Source organism: Perca fluviatilis, chromosome 7, assembly GCF_010015445.1.
Source record: "Perca fluviatilis chromosome 7, GENO_Pfluv_1.0, whole genome shotgun sequence".
Lineage (NCBI taxonomy): Eukaryota > Metazoa > Chordata > Actinopteri > Perciformes > Percidae > Perca > Perca fluviatilis.
The window spans coordinates 25,460,460-25,488,258 of record NC_053118.1 but is presented as its reverse complement, the minus strand read 5'-3'; the positions used below and the strand labels follow the sequence as shown (position 1 = coordinate 25,488,258).

General features: G+C 38.1%; 4 protein-coding genes across 8 annotated transcripts in view; 2 read left to right on the top strand and 2 right to left on the bottom strand.

The window, feature by feature from the left end:
• Nucleotides 1–366: 366 nt before the first annotated feature.
• Nucleotides 367–2,700, bottom strand: apoeb (apolipoprotein Eb). 2 transcript variants are annotated; one of them, XM_039806607.1, is made up of 5 exons: nt 2,592–2,700; nt 2,289–2,354; nt 2,033–2,183; nt 1,525–1,812; nt 1,084–1,435 (listed from the first exon to the last, which is right to left on the bottom strand). In XM_039806607.1, exons 2-5 carry the CDS (start codon nt 2,329–2,331, stop codon nt 1,084–1,086), a joined length of 834 nt encoding a protein of 277 aa, XP_039662541.1. In that variant the 5' UTR covers nt 2,332–2,354; nt 2,592–2,700. The 2 variants fall into 2 exon arrangements, with proteins under 2 accessions (XP_039662543.1, XP_039662541.1); XM_039806609.1 differs by lacking the exon at nt 2,592–2,700 and having other exon boundaries at nt 367–1,435; nt 2,289–2,331.
• A 31-nt stretch (nt 2,701–2,731) lies between these two features.
• LOC120562742 overlaps nt 2,732–27,799 on the top strand; it is a 41,591-nt gene continuing 16,523 nt past the window's right edge. The window contains exons 1-5 of one of the 3 annotated variants that reach the window (XM_039806612.1): nt 2,732–2,808; nt 5,319–5,471; nt 15,481–15,573; nt 17,949–18,339; nt 18,469–18,736. In XM_039806612.1, coding sequence (XP_039662546.1) covers nt 5,431–5,471; nt 15,481–15,573; nt 17,949–18,339; nt 18,469–18,561 — 618 coding nt within the window. In that variant the 5' untranslated portion in view covers nt 2,732–2,808; nt 5,319–5,430 and the 3' untranslated portion in view covers nt 18,562–18,736. Of the gene's footprint in view, nt 2,809–5,318; nt 5,472–15,480; nt 15,574–17,948; nt 18,340–18,468; nt 18,737–27,799 lie in introns of those variants that run through there. The other 2 variants (XM_039806613.1, XR_005639816.1) reach the window with 2 other exon arrangements.
• On the bottom strand, nt 7,552–8,998 carry LOC120562741 (apolipoprotein A-IV-like). Of its 2 annotated transcripts, none has more exons than XM_039806610.1 (4): nt 8,890–8,998; nt 8,732–8,782; nt 8,425–8,578; nt 7,552–8,288 (listed from the first exon to the last, which is right to left on the bottom strand). In XM_039806610.1, the coding sequence occupies exons 2-4, from the start codon at nt 8,769–8,771 to the stop codon at nt 7,712–7,714; spliced, it is 771 nt and encodes a 256-aa protein (XP_039662544.1). In that variant the 5' UTR covers nt 8,772–8,782; nt 8,890–8,998; the 3' UTR covers nt 7,552–7,711. The 2 variants fall into 2 exon arrangements, with proteins under 2 accessions (XP_039662544.1, XP_039662545.1); XM_039806611.1 differs by having other exon boundaries at nt 8,425–8,575; nt 8,890–8,973.
• On the top strand, nt 11,622–13,122 carry LOC120562739 (apolipoprotein A-I-like). The gene is made up of 4 exons (XM_039806606.1): nt 11,622–11,723; nt 11,815–11,866; nt 12,014–12,164; nt 12,291–13,122. The coding sequence occupies exons 1-4, from the start codon at nt 11,637–11,639 to the stop codon at nt 12,865–12,867; spliced, it is 867 nt and encodes a 288-aa protein (XP_039662540.1). The 5' UTR covers nt 11,622–11,636; the 3' UTR covers nt 12,868–13,122.

Sequence of the window (27,799 nt, the reverse complement as noted above, 5' to 3'; positions counted from 1 at the left end):
TTTATATGAATGCCCTTTATATTATTAGCCCCTGAAGCCTAACCAGCTAAATGGAATGTGTAAGGATAGTTACATTTAAGTTTGTTACAAGTTGATTAGGATGATAATTTTAGCATATTTGGTGCCTTTAAGAGTGTCATTCTTCTAGAGATTATTTTAGATTATTATTAAAATTGCTTTAGAGACTTGCAATAGCAATCAGATGTTGCTTTGTGAAGTCTCCACTTGTTAGCATAGCCCACGCTGTTGCCAAACAGCGCTGTGCTTTTCATTGAATTACCTTTATGTTGAAACTATCATTTCTACCTTTAATATTGGATGACTCTTTAATGTTCGATCAGAGAAACAAACAGTGGAAACAAAGCATATTTTCTAGGTTTTTTATTCACTCAGCACTGTTCAGCACACTTGGCAGTGCGCATACAGTGAGCAGCATAGTGGGCATATGACACGTGACACACAAGGGACACCCTATAGTCAGACTGAAGGACAGACAGGCAGCATTACACTCATTGATTGTCAGAAATGCATCAAGTCGTTTTACATTCCACTTCTCTGTGCAGCACGAGAAGACATGCAGACAAATACAGTTCACTGAGCAGACATTACAGTAGGTGCCTCCATCTTTTGATCATCATCATTGAGTACATTTATTGAAATGAAAGACACTTGTGTTTGGTGCATTTGGGGATTATATCCCTACCAATCCCTGCCTATGAGGTTTAGCAGTTATATTTACAACCAAACAAAATGTAGAAAACTAAATACAAAACCTTGTGAGGGCGGGATAGACAGCTAGATCAGTAGAAAAGCTAAGCATATTACAAATAATTGTCTCCTGTTTGTGCTGTTATTGAATGGGGCGCTTGTGTTCAGTGATCAAGGGAGTTGATAAGAGAAGAAAAGGTGACTATGCAGAATGTTTAGATGTTTATCTGCTGTTTTGTAAAAGACGCACCTCATCCCCCCCTTCTTCATCTCATCAACCCCTTTTATCCTAAACAATAGAGCACCCACATGAAGGTATCATCAGGATCTCTCAACTCCCCCCCCCTCTTTGTATTAAGAAATCAGAGTCTTTCTTTATGCAGCGGTAGCGGCGGTCTCCTTGACCTTCTCCATGATGTTCTCAATCTGCTCACGGATCTGGGTGGCAAAGGGGGAGATCATGTCGGTCAGCTGGTCGATCTTGCCTTCCAGGGAGGTGCGCAGTTCCTGGGCGGTGGCCTCCAGCTGGGTCTTGATGCCCTCAGCCTGGGTCTCCAGCTGCAGGCCCAAGTTATCAGCCTGGGTCTTCAGTATGGTGGAGATGTCACTCAGCTTCTGGGATGCGGTGTCAGTGGCCTGCTGGACGTAGGGCTCAACATTCTCTTTCACGGCGCCGATGTTCTGGGAGGTGCGGGACTGGAGCTCACCCACGTAGGTGGCCACAGTGCTTGGGAGAGAAGAGAGAAGACATTTACTTTTCATATTAGCAAAGACAAGAAAGAGTTTGAGGGCGTGAAAATCCTCCACCCCACTTACTTGCGAATCTCCTCGGTGTCTTTGTTCAGGCGCTTCTTCAGCTTGTGGGTGTAGGTGCTGATGCGGCTGCGGACATCATCGGTGTTCTGCTCCATCATGGTCTTGAGCTCACCCAGATATTCAACACTGCGCTCTTTGGCATCCAGCATGTCCTTCTGGAGTTTGTTGCCCAGAAGCTGCATGTCTTGAGCCAGCTGGCCGGTGGAGCTATCGGTGTAGGGGGTCAGCTTGGTCTGGATGTCATCTCTGTATACTGCCAGCTCTGCCATGCTGTCGGAGATCAGAGTGCTGGAAGCAGAGGAACAAGATGGTCAGACATGAGGTCAGAATAGGGCTGTAAGCATAGAGCAAGGATGAGAGGTTAGAGAGAACTAAGGTTTGGAAATAAGAGTAAGAGAAATGTGTGAAGGGAAACCATTTGGAAGTACTCAAAATGAAGAGAAGTATAAGTGAACGAATCACTGCCTATTTAAATTAAGAAGGCATGAGAATGATGAAGTTAACTTACTCTAGCTCCCTGGTGAGCTGAGAGGCCTTGAGTTCCTGTACGACTCCATCAGCTTTTTGGTTCAGCTCGTCGACGTACTGCCAGAAACGATCCACGGTGTCCTCCCAGCTTTTTAGGGTGGCATCAGGGAGCACAGCACGGGCATTGCAGCCTATTATGGGCACATTTGGAAAAGTTGGATAAATATACAAACATCAAATCCAGTGTAATAAAAACAAGTTAGTGGTGGCAAATTCCAGACCAGTAGTACACTTACCAGTGATGACTGTCAGAGCAAGGATCAGAGCTACAGTCTTCATGGTTGTTGGACAGATAGATACACCTGTGAATTAAAGGGGGGGAAAGGTAAGCAATAAACAATGCAATACAAACAGATGAAGAGTTTCTGCCACGAGGTAGTACAGAGTTTTAACTTCCTCCCCTACAATTTAAATACATATAATCCAGCTAGGGCCTTAAACAATTTAAATAAAATATACATTAAATGTAACACAGAATAGACTAAGCAGAATGTAGTTTGAAGAGGTATCTCTGCATGCTGTGCCGCCCTGTCACTCACCTGAGAGGTTGAGCTTCCTCCGTGCTCCCTGAACAGTGACTGAGGGCTTTTATACAGTGGCGGGAGACTGCTGCTGCCGCGCGTGGGGGGTGGGGGGTTGGCGCTGATTGCTCGCGCGCGTTCACGTGGTCAACATGATTTCATCTGCACAGATTTGCTGTTTTCCTCCACGCAACGTGCCACCAACGCCGCGTCCGAAGTTCCGACGTTTTCACAGGTTTGCATTGTTTGAGGGGGTGATTGAGCAATCTGGCGGTCACAAGAATAACGGGGTGAAAGTTTCACGTGTGCTTAAAAAGAATATCTCTCTGTTGGTATATTTTCCACCACCGTTTACAAATCTTTAACAACAGTGAACCTTTCACGTGTCGCTACCAGAGATAGAAAGTTTTTTTTTTTTTTTTTTAAAACCCGAGTCTGTAAAAGTATCTATGGCTGTCAAAAAAGCAAATACATGTAGTGGAGTATAAAGCACAATATTTCCCTCTAAAATGTGGAGTACAAGTATAAAGTAGCATACAAATTAAACACTCAAGAAAAAAATGACCATACATGTGTACTAGATACAATACTTGAGTAAATGTACTTGGTTAAATTCCACCACTAATGCATGAGTTACTTACACATGTACAGATATAACACAATGAAGTTTAAAGCAGGATGGCTTGATTTAGAATATTATGCAACAGTATATAAATAATTATCGATTTAGTGTCATCTCAACAGTCCAACTATTGTAATTTAACAAGTGAAATTGGTGGTATAAGTATATTTTGCTGCTGATTTCATTCTTTTACTGTACTTAACCTTTACTTTTTATATGGTGGTATTGCTACTTTTATTTATTGCAGGTTTTGGTGTTAAGTGTCCACAACTTTGCAGGATTTTCTTTGATCATTATCACCAAGTGGTCTCATCCGAATATAAATCCTCCTGACGCCAGGATGCAAAAAAGCCTTTCACACATGCATTGCAATTCATGGTCTGGCTCTCACTTATCCACCCCCTACAGACACACAACACCCAACAAATACAGCATCTTTGCATGTCAGTCTCACTCACACATTTCAAGTGGTGAATTAGATTTTTCTGTATGAAGATCATGCGTGCCCAATTGCATTTTCTATGTTCTGTGCGTGATGTACTGTACTGCTTTATGATGTAGAGCTCTACATTACCAGTAAGTGCCTGAAGTAAAAAATAAAGTGTCAGCTCTACAAGGTGGGCATGTTCAGGCTTGGGGGGGACAACACTTGGGTACAAAAGAAGGATTACAGGTAATGAAATACATTGAACATAAACTATTTTATTACCCGTAAACTGGGCACTGAACAAAAGAAGTAGATTATACAGGAACCATAGAGGGAGGAGACTGAAATCATCTGTTTTAACCCTTGTGTTGTCTTCCCGTCAACCTTGGAAAAAAAGACATTTTTGACTGCTTTTTTTCACAGTTTGTTTTTGCTTTTTCCAACGTTTTAAATTGTAAAAAATTTATTCTACACATTTTCAGCGCTTATTTCTACATCCCAAATGTTCTGATATAAAAAAAACATTGAAAATGGGTCAATTTGACCCAAAGTCAACACAAAGGTTGTAGGTTTCCACAGAGGACAAGGCATTTCCAGGATTATAAATTGGCACAGGAAAGGGGATGTTTGATGCAGAAAGAAAAGTGATTACCTCAGCTTATTGAGCAACACATATTTATTCAGTGGTAGAACATCATGAGTTCTGGTGCATATTTATGTCAGACAAATGCGTCTCCATCAGACAGAACTGTTATTTTCCTGTTATGACAAAGATTACGGATGGATTAGCAGGGACTTAAAGACAGGTTTCCCTATTCGCAGTAAACGCTTTACTACTGGACTACAAATTATGTCAAACCCAAAGACTTGTAAAGTCAATCCCAAACCCTTCAAGGCTGTTATATATCAGGCAGTATACACACAAATGGAACTTATTTATAGGAGCATGTCAGAATTTGTTGTGCTGTATTGCTTTTACTGCACCATGCTTCTTACATTTAAATGATTTAATTTAATTTAAGCCTGTTTTGAATAAGTTTGTTGGTCTTATGTTGGCGCAGCAAAGATCTCAGTCTATCAGAGCATTGGCCTATTTTAAAACGTTTGCCCTTTAGGTCTTTTATTCAAGAAACCCAACTTTACACAGGAACAAAGTTTAAATGGGTTGGCTTGGTCAGATAAATAGTGGGAGAACATGATAACATGAGTGTGTGATAACCCAAAGAGGTCAACCCTGTGTTAACTGATTTAGAGACTGTACCTAAATGAATAGTTCAGATATCTTGAAATGGATAGAACGGTTCTTTTCTCTGTTTAAATCAGTCAACAATGAGAGGAAACAGGTTGATAAGTTTTCCGGTTTAAACTCATTTAGGTGTCACAAAAAAACAGAAGACCTTCGACCTTGATATTCCACGACAATAGTGTGTTACTACATGAGGTGTGTCACACACAGAAAGATGCCGCATGTACAGCTAGATAACAAGTCCAGTCCAGTTCAAACATACAAACAAATCAAGATCAGTAATACGATCCTACCGTTCTGCGCAAAACATTGTCACGCAACGACTTTTGTTTTTTTTTGGAATATGTTTAATCTACTGTGTGAAAAATTCACCTACTCTAGCTCCTACAATGTGTTTGCGCTATGGAGATCACAGACGTAAACTAAATAGTTTGTGTTTGTATTATGCAGACGTGATGGACCACGGTGACCAAACTACACACCAAAAAAAGGTCACAGACCTGACAGCACAAACCCACAATGCCGTGCCTTCCTTTGCCGAACCTCCAGGATAAAGAGGCAGATGGGGGAAGTGAAACAGAGACATTCAAGAAGAACCATGAGGTAATACAGTATGAATATCTGACAGAGTCATCTAAACTCCTGCTGCTTCTCCTTTCTCACCACAACAACAGAGGCACTGTCCAATGTCTGTCAGGAATGAGTGTATGAGAGGGCATCTTTAGATGGTGTGAACGAAAGTAACCCTATAGCCTGAAGATGTTGTTCTCTGGAAAAATTTGGTTTTTGGTTAAGTCTGGATGATCTCACCCCTCCATACAGGCAAACATCTGCTAAGATGAGTCAGTGAGGTTACTACAGTTAGCTTCTGTGGGTTAAGTGTTGTTGAACTGGACGTTTTAGGTCTGCCTGGTTTAGAGCACCGTCTCACTGTAATAAAGAGGTCCTGAGCCAAACTGTCACCACATGGTTTGATGCAGCAGATCATACGTGTCCATCAAAATAGTAACCTTGAGTCACATTCCCTCCTGCTGTCATTCCCTGTACAATGCTAGAGTACGCTAAGTGTATCCTTTTAGGCTAAAGGACAAAAGCCTCATGTCTACCAAGGAGTTCAAGCAGTGCAGAAACTTGGTTGGTTGGCAACATGTTCCTTAATTTTCACAAATATGTTATTTGTGCGAGTATTATTATAAATAAGCGTAAAGTACATCTAATTAAAGGATTAGCTTGACATTTTAGAAAATACGTTTGTTGGCTTTCTTGTAGAGACTTTGACTGTTACCACTGTCATTACTGTGTGTTCAAATGAAGCTACAGAACAAAGAGCTAGCTAGAACAGCTAGCCTGGCTCTGTCATAAGAGAAAAAATGAGCCAACCAACACCTCTAAAGCTCACCAATTAAATAGTCCCAGACATAACCCTCTTTAAAAAAATTTTTTACAGAACCAACAATCATGATACAATGTATTTCTTAGGTGCTGCTTTTACCTCTGGACAGAGCCAGGCTAGCTGCTTCCCTTGTCTCCATTCTTCATATTAACTGTACAGACAGGAGAGTGGCATCCATCTTCATCTAACCCTCTCTGCAAAAATTGCAAGCTCATATCAAGACAAAATACTTGTAATAGAGTAGAGTAAGAAAACTACAAGAAAGGGGAAAAAGTTGGGTCATTAATCTAGTGAAACTCAGTAAGCATTTATTTTTAATAGATCAGCAAAGGTATTTTTTACATGCAGATTTGGAATATAACCCAAAACCCTCACATAATCAGACATAATAAGAAATCAGAGCTGTGTGTGTGCTTGGAGGGTTAATGGTGAGCGTAGTCTGTGGCAGCTGGGGGGCAGAACAGTGGAATGTTGTTTGCCACTGGGTAAGGCAGCGTGGGAGCGATCTGGCAGCAGGGATGGAGGCACGAAAGGAAGACTAAAAAAACAAGGTGGATGCAGGATGAAGCAGGATGTGTTTATGTGAACTTCCAGACTTGCAGAGACAAACCTGAACATGCCCCATCCAAGACCCAAAACTAAATCTTACGGGGGCGTGGTGGGGGGCTTTTTGCAATTTGAACTGAACAAACAAGCAAGGATTTTATCCCTACTTATGTGGAACTAATATAGAAAGTGTCTTATAACAAAAGTCAAAAGTGAAATCCATGCATTGAAAATGTTCACATCTGCACATGAATATATGTGATGAAGTGACTCTATTTGTTAGCCAGATGTCACTAATTCTTTTCAAAGATTCTTGTTTCATCCAGTCAAGTCCCAACAAAAATAACCAGTGTTTTTTTTAATGTTTTCATGTATGTGTGAATGTGTTAATTTGATGAAGTTCATAAGAAAATAATTGTCAAAAAAGTGTTTATATGAACAACATGTGCTTGTATAGCTGATTTATTAGACCATTTAATTATCTAGGTGTGAGTAACCACATTGGACTCAGTGTTTCTAGATTCCATTACCACATCTAACCACACTGTAATTGTTGTTTTTCATTTTTCTTTTCTTTTTCTTCATTTTAAAATGAACTAGATATACTGTTGTCATTTGCCTTAGTTTGCAAGAAAAACATTTGGCATCCTCAAACCTTACCTAACACTCATTAAATAACATAACAGACTCACAAGTTTATGTTTGGCTTTAACTTTATTTCCGTAATATAACAAGAACACAGTGTATGGTGACAGACCAACACTCAATGTTTATTATTTATCTAATACTTTACATGTATCTAAAGACATCTTCAACTTTCAATACTGTTGACTTTTTGTTGTCATATTGTTAAAACATGGACGAGTTCCTGGGATTCTTTAGATGCAGTTTCTTTCTGTTTGACTTAGTTGGCCTTGACAAAGTACTCGTAGAGGGAGGTGAGCTGGGCCTGGAGGTCCTGGGCATGGGGGTCCAGGTTTTCCCTCACCGCATCAACGTAGGGGGCGGCCATTTCTTTCACCTGCTGGACTCTCTGAGTCAGCTCACCTTGCACCTTCTCGGTCACGGGCGCCACGCTCTCCTTGAAGTCCTGCAGGTGCTGGTCCACCTTCAGCTTCAGGTCATCGGTGTAGGGCCCCAGCTGAGCCTGCAGATCCTTCACACTCTGCTCCAGGCTGGCCTTCAGCTCCTCGGTCTTCTCCTTCAGGGTGGTCCTCAGGGCCTCAGTGTCCACGGAGTCTGCGTAGGGGGCCAGCTCCTGTTTGAGCTGCTCCACTCTCTGCTGGATCTGGGCCTTCATTTCCTCGGAGTAGGGCTGCAGCTTGTCTTTGGCGTTGTTCAGCTCCTGGATCATACGCTCTTTCAGCACGTCGGTCTCAGTGGTGACTTTGACGATCAGGTCCTGGGCTGCAGGGGGAAGCTGCTCCTGCAGGGTGACTGCATACTTGCTGGCAACATCGGCACTCTCTGTCAGACGGGCACTGTACGAGAGAATGAGTTTTGTCTTTAGTTCATATTCTAGTGAGGAGGAATTGCATGTTAATTACCACTATCCATTATTAGCTTTTACTTCATTTGCATAGCAACAATGAGTCACACTGGTCTTTTCTGACCTACCTGACATCCTGTCCAAACTGAGACTTCCTGATCATCTGGAGTGTGTCATCTGCTGTCTGGGTGGCCTTGGCAACATAGTCCCAGAAGGCATCAGTCAGCACATCCAGCTGTGGCTTGGGTGCATCAGCATAGAAAAGGTTGGCATGACTGCCTGCTGGATAGACACAAGAACACGTTGAAGAACAGTTGAGATTTAAGGCATTTATACTAGTACACATGTACCCTTAGCAAGGCTTGCAGTTATTTGTCTCAAACATATTTTGTTATGCTCCAAAAAAGAATAATGATATTTTGCCATCAAACTCACCACTGAAAAGGGCTACGATGAGCACAACGAGGACCTTCATGGTTCTTAGACCTTATAACAAGGAGATACAAAGCTGGTTAGCACAGCATGTTCAACAAGAAATATTTCTGAAATAAAAAGCTCAGCTGCTATACTGAGCCAATTCTTCATCATCTTACCTGAGTTTGCGAGTGTATCTGCAAGTCCACTTGGCTGCGATGGTGTTCAGCTGGTGTGGTTCTGCAGCTTATATAGTAAGCTAGACTGTAATGATCCCAAAGTCCAGGGGGCTAGTGCCTTGCTGTCACCTTGCCTCACCCTGCTATCCTCACGACACCCTGTGCCAGAGAATCCACCCAGCACGTATGCACAAGCTCATACTGTTACACACACTGAGTACGTTATATTTTCTGCACCTTCATATATCAGTGAATATCTGCCAGATACCAATTTTTGTTTGCCTTACTTAGTGTATATTACCTAAATGTATTCATCAGTGTTAGAGTGTGACAAAATCCTTAAGTTGAACCTTAAATGAACCTTGTCCTCAGAAGCCTATGTGTAATCACTTAGCTGTTAGCTTTTAGTGGCCTCAGATAACTCTCTGCCAACATAGACAAAACCTCTCCTTAATTTCTTTGTTGTCTAGTTTTGATTAGATGTACAGTGGTTGATTTATTGTCTCTATTAGCTTGACCTGTTGCCAGCTAACGTTACAGTAAATCATAGTTCTAGTTTCTGTGTCAGTCATGTGTCACTTTGGCCAAAGGTTAGCAGACCCAAACACTGTCAGCTTCTAAAGGACAAAGTAGCTGCTGTTTCACACCAGATGTACCATAGTTCACTTCTCTGAAACCAATTTTGAAGAGCAGCATTTTAGTGACATGTATTTGGAAACATCCGACACAGTGTTAGTGTGTGAAACTAGAACATTTTATTGAAAAGTCTTTGATCCTTTGATCCTGACAGTACTTCAAGACGTTCATACAGATGTTCTGTCCTGCTTCTTTTGGTATTTTAAAATGTGCATTCTAAGAAGAAGTTTGATGAATGTGGATTTGTTAGATTCACATGAATATGCCCTTAGAATTTCTTTCAGCACTGGATCTTCCAAATCTATTGGGTATTTTTGTTTACATTTGTCAAAGTAATTACATAATTGCAAATGCTTATAGAAATCCTGTTGATCTAAAGAAAACTCTTCTTTTAAAGTTTGGAAGTCCTTTAGTTGCCCTTTGTTTGTAAGTGAATAGAATGTTGTGATCCCTCTTTCTATCCGTGTTTTAAATCTAAGATCTAGTTGATTGGGTTTAAAGTCCGGGTCATGTGCACTTCATCTAATTATCCATAATTTATCCAATAATTTATATTCTGTCTTAATTGTGTTCCAAACTTTGAGTTGAAACTTTAGCCATGGATTTTTCAATGTATCTATTATTTGTAACCATTCCTCGTTTCTTGTCCCTGTTGTCTTCTGAGTTTTCCTACTTGACTTCTTACTAACCCTGTCGACTGTCATATTTGTTTTAGTCTGTCGTTCGAAATATTCACAATGTTTTTAGGGCTATTTACATAATCTGTCGGGTAGCATAGGAATCACGCCGCCATCTTGTGTCAGCTGACCCGGAAGTCCCAATAGCTTAGTATTCTATGTATTAAAAATGTATGTAGAAAGGCTTCAGGCCGCCCACACGTTATTGTAGGCCAGTTAAATAACACTTGTGTTATATCAATATATTAGGATATCCAAAATTTAAGACGATCTAGCCTCATATATCGATGTCGATATAATATCGATATGTTGCCCAGCCCTACATTGAAGACCCCTGTTTTAGAGATAATTATGTCCAAACTGTTTCACTGCTATAAATCGAAGTCAAACCTCCAACAGAAGACCCTGAATCTAAAGAGAGTTTCTTGTTTACTGTCGTTCAGATTGTATACAGGGTATTCAGTGCATCAGATTTGAGTCTTCATTTTGTAGCTTCTTGTCCTTGTTGAGATTAAATTGAGCACTTTTCTTTTTTAACCATCAAATATAGTTTTTCAACAGATCTGACACTCTGTTATGTAAAAGGAAAATGTGCTTTTGTGTGATGTGTTCAGTCACTGTGAAGTGTTTCAGAGGTTTGCTCCCCATCTTTGTAATGCTTGAATGTCCCTGTCTTCATGAGGAAGATTTGTCTTACTTCAGTAGTGTAAAAGTTGAAAAAAACTTTTGTCTGGTAACTCTTTCTTTATCTATTAACCCTTATCTATTTATGCCACCTTCTCAGTGAGAGTGACAACACTATGTGCTCTTAAATAGTTGCCCATCTTCCTGTTACTCTAAAAACATCTGCAATGAGTTCCAGTATGAAGGCCTGACATTTAAATGTAAGGAAAATATAGTCATATTTTTTACAGCCAAATGGAAAGTATTGTACTGCAAAAGTGACTTTTTTACTGATGGACTCCTTACACAAAATTATACTTGCTGGATACTGTAAAAACGTTTACATTATGTGATTATAGTAAGCCTCTTTTACAAGAACATTTAAAAAAAAAAAAACATTGTGCTACTTTAATCACATTGCTTAACTTTAATATTATAATACAAAGTCCACTAGTGTAAGCATACCAAGGTTATCTGGAGTTATCTGCAGCCTGTTAGCACTGTACAGCGTGGATAGTTAATTACCATTTCTGAAATGCTTTCTAGAGAGGGGTCAGAGGAGAACTAGTGCAAGAAGTAAGATGGGGTTAATAGTTATGAAATTCCCAAAAGCCACATAACCTCTGTATACTGTAAAAATTGTGTCACTGTGTCTGCATGTAGTCTTAGCGGCCAGTGATAGTAGCCCAGAGGAGCAGCAGAAACAGGAAGCGAGCCATTGTGACAACATGGAAGGGACTCCTGGACTTTGGGCTCTTGACTACAACAGTCATGTGGCTTAGTATATATACATGGAAGTGCCAGTCTAATGCACTTGCAAACACGCTCAACTCTGAGGGACACACAAGTCAAAAGCAGGTGGGAATTACAATACATTTCAAAACAAATATAAATGTTACAACATTTTCAATGCAGCTTGAAAGTTAACTAGATCATAAATGTTTTTCAGCAAGACGCAATCATGAAGGTGTTCATTGTATTAGCCGTTGCAGCGCTGTCTGGTAAGTTGCAAGCTTTTGGTTTATGACTTGTCTTTACTATATTGGCAAAACTATACAGCATTGCTTCAGCAACTAAAAGCTGTCGAAATTAACTGAATGGCTGAAAACCTGCACTGTTCTCAAGCTGTTCTTGTTTCCATCCAACAGGCTGTCATGCCAACCTTTTCTATGCTGATGCACCCAAGCCGCAGCTTGAAGTGCTGACTGATGCTTTCTGGGATTACATTGCCAAGGCCACCCAAACAGCTGATGACACCCTCCAGATGATCAGGAAATCACAGTTTGGACAGGAAGTCAAGTAAGTTGTGTGACACATGACCATGGTGACTGGGCCTATTAGTGGCATGTATCACATGTTGATTAAAATCAATATGGTATTATAAAAAACCCTTATGGTCCAACCATTACTTTGTCTGTCTTCTAGTGCCCGCCTGGCAGACAGCACTGACATAGCCAGCAAGTATGCAGTCACCCTGCAGGAGCAGCTTCCCCCGGCAGCCCAGGACCTGATGACCAAGATCACAGCAGAGGCTGAGGTGCTGAGAAATGTGCTGACCCAGGAGCTGAGCACTGTCAGGGACAAGCTGGAGCCCTACACCGAGGACATGAAGGCACAGATCCAGCAGAGAGTGGAGCAGCTCAAACAGGAGCTGGCACCATACGCAGACTCCCTGGACTCTGAGGCCCTGAAGACCACCCTGATGCAGAAGAGTGAGGATCTAAAGACCAACTTGGAGCAGAGTGTGAAGGATCTGCAGGCTCAGCTGGGGCCCTACACCGATGACCTGAAGCTGAAGGTGGACCAGCACCTGCAGAACTTCCAAGATAGCGTGGCCCCCATGTCCGAGAAGGTCCAGGTTGAGCTGAGTCAGAGAGCCAATGTGGTGAAACAGATGGTGGCCCCCTACGCTGAGGACCTGAGGGAAAAGCTGGACCCCTACGCTCAGGACCTTCAGGACCAACTCATGTCCCTCTACCAATCCTTTGTTGAAGGCAAATAAGTCAACCTCCACACCTGCTTCATCATTTATCAAGATGCTGGCCTTGTTTGGTCTACCTCTGTTTGAAGCATGAAATATCTGAATTGTACTGTATACCAAATTAAACTAATATTTATTGCTTGACGCAAAGCAAACCATTGCACTTGTCCAAAATGTAAATACTAAGTTTTTATTGTGTGTTGTGAAGTTCGAAGCTGTAACTTTTTTGTAATTTCTGTAAGTTATAGAAAATAAAAAGATGAATCTGGAAAAATATATATTTGTATTTTTTTTCTTCTACAGAATATGAAAATCTACAAGAAATCTAATCACAAGAGATATCTTTTTTTTACAACATCATCTGTTTTATAGCACACATATATAGTGTATTGGCAAGCCATCCTGAAAATACACAGCACTAACAAAGTGGGATTATTATATAAATATATAGAGGGTCTACTATGGTCACAAGCCACAGTGGGAAATGTTCTGCTTTTTTCCTAGGAGGCAATTAGTATTTCTCCCGTGTCTCAACATGTCCTGGCTCCTGTCACAGTTTTGCCTTCTTCTTTATCCAAAGGGCAGACTGTTCTTATTCTGGTACTTGTCAATGCTTGCCATGAAACTGCACCTTCCCGGTGTCAGCACTAAAATCGAGAAATGGCTGTGAGAATGACCAAGAGAGGCCTATACAAGTCAGTTTTGGATTCATCCCATTATATTTCATATAAAACAAAAAGTGGGTTGCTCTAAAAATCTGATGCAATTTTAATTTATTCTATTTTAAAGTGACTTATTTGTTTTGATGGTGCTTTGAAAACCACAGAATTCTTTTTGTCATAAATAACTAAAATTGTGCAACATCTTATTAAATATACAACACAAAGCCTTATCCTCCCTCTATTGACAGTGCCAGCATCCAACGTGGAGGGTCAGAGTCCAATGACAATACTACATTTACACTCACATGCGCACACAACACACACAATGCATATTTTTTCCCTGGTTACATCAAAACAGACACTGCAAAAACTGCACTGAAAAAATGTGTTAGTCATTTTTCAGATATCTATCTCAAGTAAAATTCCTTATTATAAACCTTGTGGGGATATTGAAGAGAGAATACCTTTGTTTTGACAGAGAATAACTTGTTTTTGACTAATTCTTCATAAGGCCGCAGTGAGTAATAATCCATGTATTAATAGGAAAAAGCCTAAATGTGTACTTTTTCTAAACTGTAAGTCCCTAGAGGTCAATCTGCCCTTTTTTAATTGCATCATTTTGAAGTCCTACATTCAGGGAGACACAAACTATTCAAACTACTGCAAAGCTCTGTGTGACTTTACAAATGCTAATCTGATCCCATGTTTTCATGCTCTGGCCTGTTTTACACCTGATTAGCACTTGTGTGGGCACTCAGAAGAACTATTCACACTGCAGTCAAAACAGCCAAAAGGCATCGTTAAGGCCTTGATCCTAACAGCCACTTTTAAAGAAGGCCTAGTGTCCGTTCCATTTAAACTCTACGATGCAGACCGCTGAGAGGAGGGAGGCGTTGTTTGACACACACAAGTTTCTTTGAACAAGACCCATCTTGCTCTAATCACCGTAGTGACAAACAGAGGTTCAGTATTGTTTTGATGTAGATAGGAGGTTGTTACAAGACTGTTGCTGCTGGTTTGATAAGCAGATCGGTGCCAGCGGAGATTAAATGATTGTCTAGTGTCGATGGGTTATGGTAGATGCTCTCAGGCTGTTGTTTGCTCCACCTTGTTGTTCCCTATCAGCTGGTCTGGTTTCATAACAGGATGGTTAAGAGATGTTCTTGGGGAAGTGTATACCTTCAATATATTACAATCTAACAGCCCTATGAAAAAATATGTGAAGCAGCACCATTGTAACGTTAAGCCTGGACCTTCCTCTGGCCCAAATATTTTCAATCTTGCCCAACATTACTGTCTTTAAAAGGCCTGATGGGCCTCACTTTAAAGCTATCATATGAAACTAGATGATCTCAGGAATCCATTTGGTACCAACTAATTGCAATTTTGTCGGGATAGGGGCTAAATAACACTGCATAGTTAGGCTGAATTTAGAGGAACGGGAAAAACTGGCATGGCCATTTTCACAAGGGTCCCTTGACTTCTCACCTCAAGATATCTGCATGAAAATTGATTCTTCTTCTAAAAAATGGCTATTACTGGATAGCTGAGCCCAAACATATTCATACGGATGATGTTAGTCCCCATAGTAGCCATTTTATTGTAGTAAGATAATTTTTGATACTTGACATCACTGTATAAATGTTCTCTATATCTATATCTATATCTGTATTAGTGTCTGTGTCCAAACTGGCAGCGACAGATGCTGCCCACCAAGAGCACAGGTCTGTCCGAGGTTTGTGCCTTAAGGAAGTTTTTCTCGACACTGTTGCACCAAATGCTTGGTTGTGGGAAATTGTTGGGTCTGTGTAAATTATAGAGTGTGGTCTAGTCCTACTCTAGCTGTAAAGTGGCTTGAGATAACTCTTGTTATGATTTTATACTATAAATAAAATTGAATTGAATTGAGTCCTATTGTTTATCATCACAATGCTATTGGATAGTAAATGTGTTTATGTGTTAATGTGTTTAGGTCCAGTCATCTGGCAATTAAATCACACAACCTGCAGACTTTACTTAAAGCTCATCTCTTTGTTGTATTGGACTGGTATTTGTCTAAATTCAAGTAAGTAAAATTGCTTAAATATTGTTTGTGTTATTATTACAAAATCTAGAACGTATACAATACATTTATCAAATTGTTTTTTTTAACTTGTTATGTCTGTGTTGCAATTCTACAAATCTCGGTGAGATTGTTACTCAAAATAGCAAGTGCACCTTACAAAACATGGGGGCATTGCACTTGTCACATGTTCACATATGGGAAAAAAATACTAAAATAAATATAATATCTTTGATAATTCACTATAACTAAGTTCTAAATGTGTTTTTGTTTTCTGTCATGATTGGAGTTCAAACCAGAATTAATCAAATTAATAAATAATTTCTGATTGCAATATTTGAAACTCTATCTGTAGCAGTATTTGTATCTTATCAGTTGAAAAAATACAGTACAGGCCAAAAGTTTGGACACACCTTTACATTCAATACGTTTCCTTTATTTTCATGACTATTTACATTGTAGATTCTCACTGAAGGCATCAAAACTATGAATGAACACGTGAAATTATGTACTTAACAAAAAAGTGTGAAATAACTGAAAACATGTCTTATATTCTAGTTTCTTCAAAGTAGCCACCCTTTGCTCTGATTACTGCTTTGCACACTCTTGGCATTCTCTTGATGAGCTTCAAGAGGTAGTCACCTGAAATGGTTTTCCAACAGTCTTGAAGGAGTTCCCCTGAGATGCTTAGCACTTGTTGGCCCTTTTGCCTTCACTCTGCGGTCCAGCTCACCCCAAACCATCTCGATTGGGTTCAGGTGCAGTGACTGTGGAGGCCAGGTCGTCTGGCGCAGCACTCCATCACTCTCCTTCTTGGTCAAATAGCCCTTACACAGCCTGGAGGTGTGTTTGGGGTCATTGTCCTGTAGAAAAATAAATGATGGTCCAACTAAACGCAAACCGGATGGGATGGCATGTCGCTACAGGATACTGTGGTAGCCATGCTGGTTCAGTATGCCTTCAATTTTGAATAAATCCCCAACAGTGTCACCAGCAAAGCACCCCCACACCATCACACCTCCTCCTCCATGCTTCACGGTGGGAACTAGGCATGTAGAATCCATCCGTTCACCTTTTCTGCGTCGCACTACGACACGGCGGTTGGAACCAAAGATCTCAAATTTGGACTCAGACCAAAGCACAGATTTCCACAGGTCTAATGTCCATTCCTTGTGTTTCTTGACCCAAACAAATCTCTTCTGCATGTTGCCTCTCCTTAGCAGTGGTTTCCTAGCAGCTATTTGACCATGAAGGCCTGATTCGCGCAGTCTCCTCTTAACAGTTGTTCTAGAGATGTGTCTGCTGCTAGAACTCTGTGTGGCATTCATCTGGTCTCTAATCTGAGCTGCGATTTCTGAGGCTAGTGACTCGGATGAACTTATCCTCAGCAGCAGAGGTGACTCTTGGTCTTCCTTTCCTGGGGCGGTCCTCATGTGAGCCAGTTTCGTTGTAGCGCTTGATGGTTTTTGTGACTGCAATTGGGGACACATTCACAGTTTTTCGCAATTTTCCGGACTGACTGACCTTCATTTGTTAAAGTAATGATGGCCACTCGTTTCTCTTTACTTAGCTGATTGGTTCTTGCCATAATATGAATTTTAACAGTTGTCCAATAGGGCTGTCGGCTGTGTATCAACCTGACTTCTGCACAACACAGCTGATGGTCCCAACCCCCATTAATAAGGGAAAAAATTCCACTAATTAACCCTGACAAGGCACACCTGTGAAGTGAAAACCATTTCAGGTGACTACCTCATGAAGCTCATTGAGAGAACACCAAGGGTTTGCAGTGCTATCAAAAAAGCAAAGGGTGGCTACTTTGAGGAATCTAAAATATAAGACATGTTTTCAGTTATTTCACACTTTTACATAATTCCACATGTGTTCATTCATAGTTTTGATGCCTTCATTGAGAATCTCAAATGTAAATAGTCATGAAAATACAGAAAACGCATTGAATGAGAAGGTGTGTCCAAACTTTTGGCCTGTACTGTATATTGAACTGATCCTGAGCTTTTTTCTGGGCTTTGTTTAATTGTCTAAATAGCTGCATGTTGCATGCAGAAACTCTTTCTGAAATGTTTTATGGGGGTATGCTTCCTGCATTGCTTGCTACATTCTCCCCTGGATGTAGGGATGTAAATTGTCTGGGGTGATGCATGATTCGTTTTAGTATGCTAATTGGAGAGCATAATAGGTTAGCCAGACAGTATTAGGTGAATTTCCTGGAATGTGTAAATAGGATGAGGATACATTTTCATTGGATTTATTTCACCTGGAAAATATCTAGCTCTATATCTAATCCTTTAGTTTATCTACTGCAACATAAGACTCACATGTATTATTTATACATATTTATTTTACTTTTTCCGTTTCAGAATGCCACCAGCAAAGAGAGGTCTTCTATACCGTGTGCAGGATGTGATTGAAGCCATCCAGAATGGTGAGAGGGATTTGGAGATGGAATTAGACGACACTAATGCAAGTGATGAAGAGGCAGATGAACATGCCGGTGAAGTGGATAAAGAGAACCAACAACCCACTGACTGCCCAGCCGGTGATCATGTGGACATCGAGCCACAACCAAACAAACTTGCAGCTAAATACAAGTTTCGCACGAAATCCTGCCACTGGTACATCTACATTTCCTGGCACACCATTATCCTCGCTGTGATCGCCTTCCTCCTCTGCAAAGCTCTCAATATTTCTAGGAAAGAGATACTTAACAGGATACAGTTTCAGGCACAGCTAGCATCCTTTCTCATCCTGGTCAGAATGCATTTCTGCTAGTTATCGTTTTTAATATTTTTAATATCTCACAATTTATAATAGTTTTGACTTGTATCTTAATGTATTTTTGACATTTATCTTAATTGATTGTGTTCTAATCCAATTCAGGTAAACGCAACTCTCAACACACCAAAGAGAAGTCGACCATCTTTAGCCATTGGGAGTCCAGTAACACAGATGGTGACACAAGGAGTCCTTTGAAGGCTCAGAAGAGACCATTCTAATGCGATGGGAGTACACCACATGGGGTGACAGCCAAGAGGTAATTTGTACACCCCCACAGGATGTACGGAAGGACCTAATTGCACATTTCCCTGTGACGACAAAGAGAGGACGCTGCCGACTCTGCAATAAAGGATACACCAACACTCTATACAGCAAGTATAATGTTCGTCTTTGCTTTTCAGAGAAAGTTTTGGGGACTATCATTGAAAATGAACATGGCTGAACACTGGGATGAAGATGAAATTCAGTTTTTGTAAATACAATTGTATCCTGTTTTATTAAAATTAATAAATGACTATCGATAAAAAAATATTACTGTTGTTTGATTACTATTCATGATATGTACTGTAAATAAGCAATGAACCCTGCAAATGAACCCTTAGTTGTTCTGTATATTTGTTCAGAAACTGAGCTTAAATACAGAAATTCTGCTCCCAACTAGGGCTGGCAATGCTGCAAATACCTCAAAACAGAAACCCCTGCGGCAACTGCACCTTCGCAAATTGATCCCAGTGCCGGTTCTTGGTGTATTGGGCCAAGCAGGTTGCCATGCTCTTGCAATGTGTGTGCTCTCTGGCCTGCTCTTTATATTTCACCGCATTGGATGCCTTTTGTGTAGTTTTTGGGCCTAAACGAAATGGCACAGTCGCGGTTGGCCTTTCGAATGCAGTAGGCGTGAAGGCACAAAGGAATGGTCAAGCCAAAATGCGCCAAATGCAAAACGTGCCAGCAAATGAAGCCAAATTGGGTGCCCCACCGTTCCGCTACGAACGCCAGGCATCCCAGGTTTCGACAGACTTTGTGTTCCCTGCCGCACTTCAACCGGTTTTTCAGCAATTTTGGTCAGTCGGGCAGCTTTTTACAGTAACAAAGCTGTTTTGCACTGAGGCTCCCGAACCATTTTCCCACTGAACATCCCTCCTGGCCTGCAGTCCCCGAAACCCCGCAGCTGCTCGGGAGAAGCAAAATGCCCACAGCCCCGTGCCGCAAAGCTCCCAAAGCCGCAGCCAAAGTCGGCCACCAACGCCCGCCCGCAAACCCAGCCTGCCTGCCCGTCTCTATAACACGCCTGACAGGCTCTCTGTGCCTACTCCCACGGCCGGCGGCTGTTTCATGACGCGACCATTAAGTGCCATGGAGCAGCCAGAGTAACCCATGGTTACCAAACCGTGTTGCACCCATCATCTTCAGCATTAGACAACATTAAAGTACTGTTTACATATTAATGCATCAATAACAATGGTCCAGTAATATTATGATATAACACTGACATGGCCCATTCTGATAAAGGAATACTTTGAGTACATTTTGTTGTTGTTTGTTTGATAATACTTTTGTACTTTTACTAAAGAGAAATTTTGAATGCAGGACTTTAATTTGTTTTTGAGTATTTCTTTAGTGGGGTATCACTACTTTTACTTTCGTAAATGATTTATAATACTTCCACCACTGTGAAATGCACCATGCAACACTGGGATGACTGTGTTTCCTGTGCCAATAGAAGAGGCTACACTGCCACCCAGTGATGAAACTGTGACATAGCAGTTTAAGGGCTTGAGTGTGAATAAAACAGGATGAGGTTCAACTGCCACTTATTGTGACTAGAATTTAGGTGCTTTGAAGTATTCTGTATTGTGACCATTCAAGCTCACTCCAACCACTTGGCCATCTTGTTTCAAATATGCTTAATGTTATGGTATGGTATGGTACTATATTGATGATAAGCTGTGTCGACAAATCATACATGATGAGACCAGGAAGATAGATTATATAATAATAGTTAATGTTTTACTCTGGGTTAATACTCTATGACTACTCATGTTGGTGTATATGCATAAATAATCACTCACTGTATAAAAGTGAGAATATTAAAACAAATTATAACATTTTAAGATTTCAGATTTTTTTCCTGAACATTCCTATGGTAAGATAATTCTTTATTAGCTGTCATTTACTTTCATCTTGGTACCAAAGAAAAGTATTCCCTGAGCCTTAAAGTGATGGTTCGGAGTAATTCACCCTAGGGTCCTTTGCACCATGACCTTGAGCCAAACACCCCCCCAGAAGCTTTTTTCCCCCGGGGTCTAACATTGGGAGAGTTAGCTAGAGTAGCGTTATCAGCTGAATAGCTTAGCGCAGGGGCTAATGGACCCACATTTGTATCTTGTAAGTTACCCCACTAATAATGCCCGAAATGATACCAAACGCGTCTACTAGTAGTACAAATATTATATTTCATAAAACGATGGGTTGGAAAGTTTGTAAGTACACCAGAAGTTTATGAACACTTGCGCTCGCTCTTCGCTCTCTGCTGCTGCTGCTGCTACCTGCGGTAGCGAGTGCTTAAGTTAGTCGTACAAATTACCAACACCGAAAGAGTTACAACAAAAATATTTATTAATTCAATGATTAAATAAGGTAATGTCTCCAAACTTACCTCAATTATTACTTGTCTCCTGCTAGTTATACTACAGCACTTACTTTAAAAAAAAAAAAGTTAAATTAATAAATATTTTTGTTGCATCTCTTTTCGGTTGTTGTAATTTGTAGACGGCCCTAAGCACTTTTACAGCAGCAACAACAGCAGAGAGCAGAAGCCAGCAGGCAAGTGTTATTTACATAAACTTCTGGTACTTCTACAAACTTTCCAATCCATCGTTTTATGAGAGCACAACCTATTTGTACTACTTGTAGACGCGTGGTATCATTTCGGGCATTATTAGTGGGGAAAATTTCGATGATGGCAAAACGTGGGTCCGTTAGCCCCTGCGCTAAGCTATTCAGCTGATAACGCTACTCTATGCTAACGCTCCCAATGTTCGACCCAGGTGAAAAAAGCTTCTGGGGGGGTGTTTGGCTCGAGGTCATGGTGCAAAGGAACCTAGGGTGAATTACTCCGAACCATCACTTTAAACTACTGTGATTTAGATATAAAGAATACAGAGATAATTTTAATGTAATGTTAATCATTCATTTAGCTGATTTATTGCCCTGTTGTTGATTGAGAGAGAAACATTAAACTAAATTTATTTAGTTTATTTAAAATTGCTCTTAATGTTATGGTTGACTGTTTCCTGTTTTCAAGGAATAAAGGTGCTTTACTTCAATTCAAAATGTCTTAATTTGAAGTTTCTTAAACAATGGCACTACAGTTTGTAAAAGGCATACTAATAGGTTTTTATGATATTGCTCAAGGTCAAATGATTAAATGTACAAAAGGAGTGTACATGTGTGGTAAACACGGTATATCTGCATTCCAAGCAGAGAGATGCCTGTCGACACGAGCTCCTGTCTCAGAAAGTGTTTGATGTTTGCACAGATGAATGCAAGCAAAAGAATAAGGAACCAATAATCATGTTTATGTAATATTCATGTATCCTGACACACCTTTCTACACTGTAAACCCAGATTTAGTTGTAATTAAACTTTTTAGTGGTCACTACTTATTCTTTCATGTTTGTTAAAAAACATATTCATTACTAAATCACATTAGTTGTTTGTAATAATCAGCTTAAGTATGTAGTGCACAGATGATATTAAAGTGCCGATATTATGCTCATTTTCAGGTTTATAATTGTATTTTGAGGTTGTACCAGAATAGATTTACATGGTTTCATTTTCAAAAAACACCATATTTTTGTTGTACTGCACATTGCTGCAGCTCCTCTTTTCACCCTGTGTGTTCAGGTCTCTGTTTTAGCTACAGAGTGAGACATCTCACTTCTGTACCATCTTTGTTGGGAGTTGCACATGCGCAGTAGCTAGGTAAGGATCACATCAGCCAACTAGCTGTTTCTCTAACTTCAGTCAGTACAAGGCAGGATTAGCCGGGAGACTTCTTCTAAACGAGGGCGCACTTCCAACTTTGCATGGAATACCTGCAGAACAGGGACATGTAACTAGTTCTTTTGTAGATTATGGTGAACTTGTGTGTGTTGTAGCAGTGTTTTGCCATTGAGAACGAGGGGGGTAACCGCTAGCATGCTAGCGCTAGAAAAAGTATGACTTTTAAAAAAAAGTTTGACATACTGTGCTATAGTATGATTTTTTTTTTTTTTTCGATATACTATACTATGACTTTTTTGGCATTCTATACTTTGATGTTTTTCACTCTTTTCAACATACTGTACTATACTATGACTTTTTTCGACATACTATACTATGACTTTTTTTCGATATACTATGTTATGACTTTTTTCGATATGCAATTCTATGACTTTTTTTATCACTTTTTTCGACATACTATACTACGACTTTTTTCGATATGTGATGCTATAACTTTTTAATGGCTTTTTTCGACATTCTATGCTATGATTGTTTTAAACGTTTTCTATTTGGGATCACAGTGGCTCAGTGGTTAACACAACTCCAAATTGCACCAGCAAGTAGGAACTGCACAATCTCACCCAGATTTGATTCCCAGTATGACTTTTTTCGACATACTATACCATCACTTTTTTCATCACTTTTTCGACATACTATACTATTATATGACTATTTTTGACATACTATACTGTGACTTTTTTCACTTTTTTCGACATAGTATGACTTTTTCGATATACAATGCATTATTTTATGCTTTAAGTGTTTTCAACACTTTCTATTTGGTACCACAGTGGCTCATTAGTTAACACCGCTGCAAACAGGAAATGTGAGTAGGAATTGCAGACTCTGATCCAGGTTCGATTCCCAGCATGACTTTTTCGACATACTATACTATGACTTTTTAATGGCTTTTTTCCTCATATTATGCTATGACCTTTCTCAACCTACTATACTATTACTTTTTATCACTTTTTTGACATACTATACTATGAATTATTTATCACTTTTTTCTACATACTATACTATGACCTTTTTCAACATACTATACTATGACTTTTTATCACTTTTTTCGACATACTATACTATGACCTTTTTTGACATACTATACTATGACTTTTTATCACTTTTTTCAACATACTATACTATGACTTTTTATCACTTTTTTCAACATACTATACTATGACTTTTTATCACTTTTTTCGACATACTATGACTTTTTTCGATATACCTTGCTATGACTTTTTAATGGCTTTTTTCGTCATAATATACTATGACTTTTTTATAATTTTTTTCGACATACTATACAATTACTTTTTCGATATACCTTACTATGACTTTTTAATGTTTTTTTCGTCATACTATACAATTACTTTTGAATTTTCTATCAACTTTTTCAACATAGTATATCACCTATGATGACCTACTATGAACTCTATCATCACTTTTGACCGCTATACTATTGAGTTTTTATCCCTTTAGACATACTATCATGGATGACCTTTTCAATACTAATACTACAACTTAATCACTTTTTTCGACATTCTATAAAACTTTTTTCTTTTTTTTTTTACGATAATACTATACCTTTTTGTCACTTTCTCGAACATACTATATATGACGTTTTTATCCACTTTTTCGACATACTATCGTTGACCTTTTCTTACCATACTTTTATCACTTTTTTCTGACCATTCTACACTACCTTTTTTAATGGCACTTTTATGGTTTTCCTACTATACTATGACTTTTTTTGTCACTTTTCTCGACATACTATATTATGACTTTTTTAATCACTTTTTCCGACATACTATACTACGACTTTTTATCACTTTTTTTCGACATACTATACTGTGACCTTTTTCGACATACTATACTATGACTTTTTTAATCACTTTTTCCGACATACTATACTATGACTTATTATCACTTTTCTTCGACATACTATACTGTGACCTTTTCCGACATACTATACTATGACTTTATCACTTTTTTTCGACATTCTATACTATGACTTTTTTCGACAAACTATACTATGACTTTTCTATCAACTTTTTCAACATAGAATTATATGACCTTTTTCGACATACTATACTATGACTTTTTAATGGCTTTTTTTGTCATACTATACTATGACTTTTTTTATCACTTTTTTTGGACAAACTATACTGTGACATTTTTCGACATACTATGCTATGACTTTTTTCGACATACTATACTATGACTTTTCTATCAACTTTTTCAACATAGAATTCTATGACCTTTTTTTGACATACTATACTATGACTTTTTAATGGCTTTTTTCAGCATACTATACTATGACCTTTTTATCACGTTTTCCGACATACTATACTAATACTTTTTTTCGATATACTGTACCTTACTATAACTTTTTAATGGCTTTTCTCGACATACTATATTATGACCATTTTTGACATACTATACTATGACTTTTTAATGGCTTTTTTTGTCATACTATACTATGACCTATACTTTTACTTTTTATCACTTTTTTTGACATACTATACTATGACTTTTTATCACTTTTTTCGACATACTATACTATTATATGACTATTTTTGACATACTATACTGTGACTTTTTTCACTTTTTTCGACATAGTATGACTTTTTCGATATACAATGCATTATTCTATGCTTTAAGTGTTTTCAACACTTTCGATTTGGTACCACAGTGGCTCATTAGTTAACACCGCTGCAAACAGGAAATGTGAGTAGGAACTGCAGACTTTGATCCAGGTTCGATTCCCAGCATGACTTTTTCGACATACTATACTATGACTTTTTAATTGCTTTTTTCCTCATATTATGCTATGACCTTTCTCAACCTACTATACTATTACTTTTTATCACTTTTTTGACATACTATACTATGAATTATTTATCACTTTTTTCTACATACTATACTATGACCTTTTTCGACATACTATACTATGACTTTTTAATGGCTTTTTTTGTCATACTATACTATGACCTTTTTTGACGTACTATACTATTACTTTTTATCACTTTTTTTGACATACTATACTATGACTTTTTATCACTTTTTTCGACATACTATACTATGATTTTTTTAATCACTTTTTCCGACATACTATACTATGACTTTTTATCACTTTTTTTCAACATACTATACTGTGACTTTTTTTATCACTTTTTTCGACAACTATACTGTGACTTTATCACTTTTTTTCGACATACTATACTATGACTTTTCTATCAACTTTTTCAACATAGAATTCTATGACCTTTTTCGACATACTATACTATGACTTTTTAACGACTTTTTTCAACATACTATACTCTGACCTTTTTATCACTTTTTTCAACGTACTATACTATGACTTTTTATCACTTATTTTGACATACTATACTATGACTTTTTATCACTTATTTCAACGTACTATACTATGACTTTTTATCACTTATTTTGACATACTATACTCTGACTTTTTATCACTTTTTTCGACGTACTATACTATGACTTTTTTATCACTTATTTTGAAATAATATACTATAACCTTTTTCGACCTACTATACTATGGCTTTTTTATCACGTTTTCCAAAATTCTATACTAATACCTTTTTCGATATACCTTACCATGACTTTTTAATGGCTTTTTTTCAACATACTATACTATGACTTTTCTATACATTTTTTTGACATACTATACTATGACCATTTTCGACATACTATACTATGACTTTTTAATGGCTTTTTTCGTCATACTATACTATGACTTTTTATCACTTTTTTCGACATACTATACTATGACTTTTTTAATCACCTTTTCTGACATACTATACTATGACTGTTTATCACTTTTTTCCACATACTATACTGTGACCTTTTTTGACATTTTATTACTTTTTTTCGACATAAAATACTATGACTTTTCTATCAACTTTTTTTGTCATACTATACTATGACCATTTTCGACATACTGTACTATGACTTTTTAATGGCTTTTTTCAACAGACTATACTATGACTTTTTATCACTTTCTTTCAACATACTATACTGTGACCTTTTTCGACATACTATACTATGACTTTATCACTTTATTTCAACATTCTATACTGACTTTTTTCTTACTTTTTTCGACATACTATACTATGACTTTTTAATGGCTTTTTTGTCATACTATACTATGACCTTTTTCAACCTACTATACTATTACTTTTCTATCACTTTTTTCAACATACTATACTATGACCTTTTTAATCACGTTTTCCGACATACTATACTAATACTTTTTTTGATATACTGTTCCTTACTATAACTTTTTAATGGCTTTTTTCGTCATACTATACTATGACTTTTTTTGTCACTTTTCTCGACGTACTATACTATGATTTTTGTATCACTTTTTTTGACATACTATACTATGAATTTTTATCACATACTATACTATGACTTTTTATCACTTTTTTCAACATACTATACTATGACTTTTTGTCACTTTTTTCAACATACTATACTATGACTTTTTTAATCACCTTTTCTGACATACTATACTGTGACCTTTTTCGACATACTATGCTATGACTTTTTTCGACATACTATACTATGACTTTTCTATCAACTTTTTCAACATAGAATTATATGACCTTTTTCGACATACTATACTATGACTTTTTAATGGCTTTTTTTGTCATACTATACTCTGACTTTTTATCACTTTTTTCGACGTACTATACTATGATTTTTTTTATCACTTTTTTTGTCATACTATACTATGACCTTTTTCAACCTACTATACTATTACTTTTCTATTAACTTTTTCAACATACTATACTATGACCTTTTTCGACATACTATATTATGTACTTTTTATCACTTTTTTCAACATACTATACTATGACTTTTCTATCACTTTTTTTGACATACTATACTATCACTTTTTTAATCACTTTTTCCGACATACTATACTATGACCTTTTTATCACTTTTTTCAACATACAATACTATGACTTTTTTATCACATTTTCCGAAATACTATACTAATACTTTTTTCGATATACCTTACTATGACTTTTTAATGGCTTTTTTGTCATACTATACTATGACCTTTTTCAACCTACTATACTATTACTTTTCTATCACTTTTTTGACATACTATACTATGACTTTTTTAATCACTTTTTCCGACATACTATACTATGACTTTTTATCACTTTTTTCAACATACTATACTATGACTTTTTTATCACGTTTTCCGAAATACTATACTAATGGCTTTTTTTGTCATACTATACTATGACCTTTTTCAACATACTATATTATTACTTTTCTATCAACTTTTTCAAGATACTATACTATGACCTTTTTTTTCGACATACTATATTATGTACTTTTCTATCAACTTTTT